Source organism: Megalopta genalis, unplaced genomic scaffold, assembly GCF_051020955.1.
Source record: "Megalopta genalis isolate 19385.01 unplaced genomic scaffold, iyMegGena1_principal scaffold0185, whole genome shotgun sequence".
NCBI classification, from domain to species: domain Eukaryota; kingdom Metazoa; phylum Arthropoda; class Insecta; order Hymenoptera; family Halictidae; genus Megalopta; species Megalopta genalis.
In genome coordinates, this window is record NW_027476254.1 from 86,750 (window position 1) to 94,688 (window position 7,939).

At 35.1% G+C, this 7,939-nt stretch overlaps 1 protein-coding gene across 1 annotated transcript; it reads left to right on the plus strand.

Annotated features, from left to right (window-relative positions):
* The first annotated feature begins 5,752 nt into the window (after positions 1-5,752).
* Positions 5,753-7,501, plus strand: LOC117228205 (uncharacterized). The gene is made up of 2 exons (XM_076528242.1): positions 5,753-6,079; positions 6,892-7,501. Exons 1-2 carry the CDS (start codon positions 5,768-5,770, stop codon positions 7,444-7,446), a joined length of 867 nt encoding a protein of 288 aa, XP_076384357.1. The 5' UTR covers positions 5,753-5,767; the 3' UTR covers positions 7,447-7,501.
* Positions 7,502-7,939: the final 438 nt, after the last annotated feature.

A 7,939-nucleotide genomic window follows, 5' to 3' on the forward strand; every position in this document is an offset into this window, starting at 1 on the left:
TATTTCCTAAAACAGGCCTGTTATATAATATTGCATAAATACCTGCTCACGATCTAATTTCCAATTGCAATGACTCGAACAGTATTCCATTGATACCATTCTTTTAATGTTAACCGTTTAATTTCATTAATCTCTCATTTCTGTTCCCACGTGACTGAATAAAACACTTAATAATACATTACATAATTACAATATTCATGGAAATTCTCGTCCTCGTACATCATATTACAAAAATTAAAATTGGAGAATTTCCTTTATCATCGAAAAGATTTTTCATTATAAAAATAAAATAAAAACGCTGTTAATCCTTTGTTAATTTATATGTTTTCTTGAATTTAGGAACCAGCACTAATAATAAATGAGTAACTAAATGAATAATAAGTAAATCTGTCGAATTTTATAATTAGACATATCTAATTAGATATGTTTTATAATTGTAATGTTATTATAATACGATTAGACTAAATAATTATATTATAATGTTATAATAGAATTGTTTACGAATGATATTCTATAAATACGACGATTATCAAATATATAATTTTGTATATAAAATTTTTTATGATTTTTGTGAAATGCGTTTATAATTTTGGTAAGATGTTTTTATAATCTTTATTAAATGTTTTGTTAGGGATATCTTCGTATCACTTAGTGCCTCATCCTGGCCGCCCCGAGGTCGTCGCCGACGCGTCACCGGCGCGTCCACCGCGTACCACTCTGCTTGTTTCTTATGGTCACAGTCTGTGGGACCCATGTGCACGCTAGCCACGTTTTGTACTAATGTTTATTAAACCACGTTGTGTTAAGTAATTAACCTGTGTCTCTCACTTCCATACCTCTTATCATGTTTCTATCATTTTTAGAAAATGTTTCCTCGATTAATAAAATGTAGTTATAATTCTTACAAAATGTAGTTGTAATTCTTACAAAATGTAGTTATAATTCTTAGAAAATGTTTCTATAATTCTTAGAAAATGTTTAAATAACTTTTATAAAATGAATGATGAGAAGTTTGATACAAAATTTGCAAGCTTTCCGTGAGATTAGGGTTATCCAGAAGTTCTGGAAAAATATTAATCCTTCGCTCCTGCGTTGTCATATTTTCGTTTCGTTATCGGATATAAATGATTCAGCTAGAGCCGATAATCGAATGCTTTTTTCGAATACAAAAGTGAGTTTGGTTTTTATTTCCTGTGGATTGAGATTCTCTTCGCTCTGCGTGAATACATTGGCATGCATATCATACTAACTGTTGTTGCTGCAGACTGCATTGATTTTAATCGCGCAAATTTTCTCATATATTACCATCGAAATCTAACATGAGTATTTCAACGAGATTTAATGTGCAGTAATATTAGATTAAAAATTACAAAATTTAAATTTGTTGCATTCAATTCATTTATTTTGTGTATAATAATCTAGTTTTATTTTGAGTTTATTCAATATTTATAGTTTATATACATAATTATTTATAGTTCATTTAGAACTCTTTTTACATGTACACAATTATTTATATCTTTTATACGATTTATTCTATATACACATACGTAATTATTTATATTTTATTCAGGGTATATTTTATACGATATATTTTATACAATTATTCATATTTTATTTCTAATTTACTCTATATGTACATAATTATTAATGTCTTCTCGAAAATATACATATCTACATGTAATTTTAGTGACGCCTTATTTCAAATTCATTTTGTATAAACATAATTGTTTATGCTTTATTTATTTGTTCTATATACGCATCATTACATATGCTTTAATTAAATGCTGTCTTAATTGTTATACTTTAAAATTGATTTTATGCGTAACTATTCAAATTTGACTTAAATTTTTCGACAAGATATATTAACGCAACAAACATTCCAAAAATAAAATTGACATTCGCGTAAACGATTCTTGAAAGTATTTCTATTTTAATAAATCAAATACTTGCTCGCCTCGAAATGCAATCAGCCATTTTGCATACAAACATTTGAGCGGAACACTGAATTGACATCCGCAAACTTAGAACTTCGAGTAACAAAACAACGGCTCCATTTCTTGATAAAAATCAAATTTCCCTTTCCAGCTTTATCCATTTCTCTTACCGTACTGTTTTAGAATTTTTCGTATATTCCACGCCGGGGAACCGCTACACTCCAGCAGATTAACAATCTTTTTGTTTCTCCTCTCGTTCGGAGAACAAAGCAGGTTGATTTTATGGCCGCCATGCAATCTTTCGAGAGCGCGTTGCAAGAAGCAGTATAATTTCCGACAGAACCATTCCTCTGGCGTGGAAAGAATTTTACAGACTATTCCGGCTTCAGCTAATCTGTCCACAAAGTTTTAAGTCCATGATCTTATTACTCTCGTTTCGAAAAATGACCGAAGATCAATTTCTGTTTTGGTTGTTCCGATTTTTAGAAAAACACTTCTATATAAAAGAATATTCGTACGTTCGTATAATTTTTCCTAAATAAACAGCGAGAATGGGATACTTTTAGATCATTTAAAAGTTATTCATTAATAATATTATTAATATTAATATTATTCATATATTAACAATTTTATTATTAATACTAAAACATTTCAAAATTTCATATATTTGATTAATCATTTAATTGATTAATCAATTAAATTAAACTTGCAAAGCAAAGTAATATGACATCGATTACTATTTCAACATTCTTATCTATTGCAAATCTTAATAGAATTAAGAAACTTTTATGAATGAGCATAGAAATTAGATTTTAAATAATTTTGTCACTCGCATACAGGTGACGTAGTCAAAGTGTTAATGATGCAATTAATATAATTTAATAGTTTCACTTAAGTTGGATACGTTAGAATTAACAGTTAATTTTTGTATAAATAATTTCGAAAATGAATATCTTATCGGTGTTTGGGTCAAAATAATTGGTACAAGTAGCTTTTTCAAGTGTCGGTAATTGGGACATCTGCATTATTTTTATTCTTCATTAATTTCACATCAAATTTATGCTTTCTACAAGTATTTATATATATATATGCAACAGATGAACAAAAAATCATGCTTAATGTGTCGGTAATTGGGACCCTTACCCTACAGTGCACGTTACAGTGCATTCTTCTAGAGCACATTGAGCGTTACAAAATAATGTACATCCTCGTCCAAAAGTATTGGAACTATATTTATTTAGCATAAATTATAATATTAAAAATAAACAAACATGGAAAATAAAGAAGAAATAAAGAAGAAGTAAATTTAAGAATAAGTTAAAATAATTCAGGCAATTTCCTATCGAATTTTCTGCAAGCCTTCTGATACTTTTGTAGGGGGGTGTACGAAGCACCCGGACACCGAGCGACTGCGATCTCTTTAAAAATCGAACGAGAATCAACGTTCTTGGAGAAAAAGCGCTCGTTTACGATTTGGTCCAGCAATTAATAATTAGTTTATTGGGTTGTTGGCGGTGAAACGTGCTCGACGTGCGGAACGCTTTAATTGAAATTGGAGCAGAAGCGGCTCCGTGGTCAATATTCCATGAATATTTTGCACTTGCGAAAGAACTCCATGAATGCCACCTCCTCTGCCGGCATTATTAAATCGCCGGCGTCTACCGTAATGTATTGTGCGTTACGTATTGTCGGTGTATGAAAACAAGCGCGAACGGCGCCGCGCCGCGCCGGGATAAAGGGAACGCAACCATAATATGCTGACGATAATGAAAGTGTGTTGCCGGCAAGAACGGTCACAAGTGCCCTAAATTCGGCTCGCCGCGATGTCGAAATACGATGAAGCTGCAAATAACTTGTGCCAGCAGAAACCACCGCCTGCCGAAATATGGCTTTGCAATCGTTATTTGCAACGTTGTTTGTTAAATACGGGCCTTGAAACGCGACGCGGGCGACCTTTACCGCGATTCCATGCCAATTCCCGTGATTCCGTATTTAATTGTTGAGAAAATATTATTAGCAACGTTATAAGCAATTATTATTATTTTTATTATTTAAATTGGTTTCTTTCATGAATTCGGACGTATTTTGAACGAAGACTTTGTGGAAATTGTGGAAGCTTTCATTGGACGGATGTTTTTTTAAACATTGTTTATACCGGCCTTTATTGGCAAATTTTTGACAATGGATTCGTTGATAAATTTTGTCAGTATCTGATTTATTATACTTGTTTCTTATTTTTGGAATTGTAACTCAATTGTGATTATAAATGTTAATTGAAAATTCGATATTATTTCACTTTATATATAAGTACGATTGTAATATTCAATCTTACTAACTTGGGCACACTTACAATGAAAATCATATAAAAGACTATGACTTTTCTTTTTGGCTTCTTTAATATTATAACTTTTAACAGCAACTTTCATTGTAAGTTAATTGTGATTTAATATCATTGATATTTCAATCAATTAATTTCAATCAGAACTTTGATTTCAATTATCGATATTTATTAAAAATTTGCGGTAACCTCAATGTTATTATTACTGTAATTTTCAAGTTACTTTGGGCACGATTTCAATAAAAATTGTGTAGGAACTGTATTTGAATGATCTTAATTCTTTTCCTTCATTTGATGTTGCAACTTTTAATAGCACATTTAATTGTATCTCTTATAATTTACTACCATTATCTTCAGAACAAAAATTGTAATTTAATTATGATTTACAATAAATACAAGTATCCAATACATTCGAATATACTGTAATTCGAATATACCGTGTCGAATATACTGAATATACTGTAATTATCAGACTGAAGACTTTTATGCATTTATGGCAAAAATGTGTCACACTGTTTTCGACTTATCAAAACTATTCCAAGAAACAATTTATTTTTACACAATGTAGATATTTCTTACAACCGTGTTGGAAAATTGATATTTTGCATAAAGATCCGCAGTTTAGTAATTACAATTATATGAAAACTCGATAAAAATTATAATAACTCCTTGACAAGATAATTTAAGAGGCTTGTCTTAAATAGAACACCCTGTATAACTAGCGTTGACATTTCCAAAATATCACCGTAAACATTAACATGTTCAACTTTCTGAACAAACCCTCCTCAGGCCGTCGTAAAGAAGCAAGCTAACAATAAGTAAATAAAACCGCAGCGTTCATTCGACAGAAAAGTGTACTTTGCAAGTGCAGGGACGTACTCCTTGGAAAAAAGATCACACTCCCCGACGTTTAAGCTTGACACGCAATGTAAAATTACCTTGTTCAACTTTCTCCTATTTACTACAGAAACAGCGGCTCTCTCGAAATACCATCGTTCCGACTATTGTACATACAATTTCATTCTCAGCCTCAGTCTAAGTCTCAGTCTAAGTCTCAGTCTCATTCTTAGCCCCATTCTCAGACTCACTCCCATTCACAGTCTTACACTCAGTCCTAATCTGAGTCCCATTCTCGGTTTCAGACCCATTCTCAGACCCATTCTCAGACCTATTCTCAATCCCATTCTCAGCCTCATTTTCAGCCCCATTCTCAGTCCCATTTTCAGTCTCATTCTCAGATTCATTCTTATTCTTATTCTCGCCCTCATCCTCATTTCCCGAAGCCAGTCCCCGCCCGTGCTGCTCTACGTCGGAATTCGGCACGCTCAGCACTATTGCGTTCCGGAAAAAAGTGCGTGAGCGGTGTCGTCACACCGAAAAATCGGTTTAAAAGCCAGCCAAATCGTCCAAGCATTCAGTTCGCTACGATTGTTCAACCGATTCTACATCGATGAATTCGTTAACAGCATGTCTGTGCGGTTTGTTGGTAGCTGCGATGGCAGTGCAAGCAATGCCAGCTGGCAAACTGGAGACCAAGATGGCCGAATCCTCGGCGATCAGTCCCAAGGATTTCCATTTGGAGGATGCGGGTGCTGAGAAGGACAGGCTGAAGAAGCAGGCGTCCTTCTGCGTGGAGATCCGTCCAGGTGCTCAAAATGGACAGCAGGTGTCTCAGGATGGGTCGCAGATGAAAATGCAGGGCCTGAGCGTGGTGCAACAATCGCAGGTGGCGCCAAAGATGCAGAGTTACAGCTTCCAGCAGGCCCCGCAGCCTGTGCAGTCTCTGGGAGTCTTCCAGGCTCCTCAGGTAGCAATTGCGTCGTGCTTTCTAATTTACCATGCTTCTCTCGACGCATAAATTCACTATGATCTGCATGTATCTTGATTTTGTGTTATTTCTTGAGAATCGTGAGAGATTTAAAGTTTTCGACAAAAGTTGTTCGTTTTTCGTAAGAGCTCTCATTTAGTAAATAATTCATCGATTGTTAATTTCGATCGATGAAAATGTACACGTAATTCTCCATTTTGTGTCATAAGTCTTTGTAATTATTTGTATAATTTAAAGGGAGAACTTATGCGTTCGAAGTTTTTTTTATCGCTTATGGTTACAGTAACACTTAATTTCTCGGTGATTCGAAGAATTTATTCGAAAAATTGATTCAAAGGATGCCTTCGAAACGTTATTCGAGAATTTATTCGAATCATTATTTGAATGTAACATAATTCGAATAAAACTTTACTCGAATCATTATTTGAAAGAAACTTTATTCGCGAATCATTATTTGAATAAAACTTTATTCAAATCATTATTTGAATTCGTTATTTGAATAAAGTTATATTTGAATAATTTATTCGAAAGATTAGTCGAATAAAATTTTATCCGTAAAATTTATTTTCAAACTGTACGAAAAAATATTCATAAAATTTATTCGAATTGTTCAAATGAAATTCTACTTGTATAATGTCCAACTCTGCTATTCCGCCATATCGTTGATTTCATCGCCACTGTGAATTCTGTTGGCGTAGTACCGATCTCCAAACTTCAACGCTAATTGATAGTTCTTAAAAATTCGTACCGACGGAGCTTGTGTGTGTTATGAAATAGTTTTCCATCCTCAGGCATACGTGGTGCCCCAGCAGTCGTTCGTGGTTCCCCAGCAGGTGGTGCCCCAACAGGTGGTTCCCCAGCAGATGATGCACCAGCAGGTGGTCCCTTCGGTGCAGACTCTGCAGATCATCCAGCCATCTCAACCTTGCCCTCAGGAGTCGAAGGTGCAGATCGTAGAAAGGAGAGTCGAGGTCCCAGCACCGACTCCAGTCCCCGAAGTGGTCACTGTAAAGCCCCAGCCCCAGCCCGAGAGGATCGTGGAACCGCAGACTCAGGTGATCGAGACCATTAAGCTGGTCCCAGTGCCCCCAGTTTGCAAGGATAAACTGGTTGTCGTGCCCTCCAAGCCCATGGTGGTCGTTCCTGAGCCAACTATCGTCAAGGTGCCTCATTGCACTCATCAAAGCGAAGGGATGACCTGCAACTGCAATCAACAGGCGATAAGGGCTGCCGCCGTAGGACCTGTTGATCACATGCATCACATGCACATGAGGGCTCATACTCATCCCATGCACCTTGGCAAGATGATGACTGACTTTCGTTTCCTCAAGGACCCAAAAGCTTAGAGGTAGGTGAGGAAATGTGTTAAATGAGCATTATTTAGGGACTTCGGAGTGTTAACCAACGCTATTGAAATATGAATTCAGGCAATTTTATGAATCTAGGGAATTTCGGTTTCATGAATCGGTGGCTATCTTTCGGGGATTCACAGTAAAACAGGTTAGGGAAGTTTTTGTTTATTTGTTAACCTGGTTTTACGAGATTCACAATGTTGAATTCTGGGGGAAATTCTGTTTTATAATTGCATCAATGCAGAACAGAATTATTTGGAACTTAATTCAAATGGACGGGTTGACTTTTTTAGATCCAAGTTCAGGAAATGTGTGGTTATGTTTGTCAGTTTCCGGCACTCTGCATCGAGATTCCTTCAAGTTAGATGCTTGAGTAAATTGATAGTTCGTAGGGTTGAGAAGGAAAAATTTTCAATTCTGAGCCTAGCAGTTTGGGGAATTCTTGTTTTATGAATTGGTGGCTATCCACAGGGATTCGCAAAGTGGC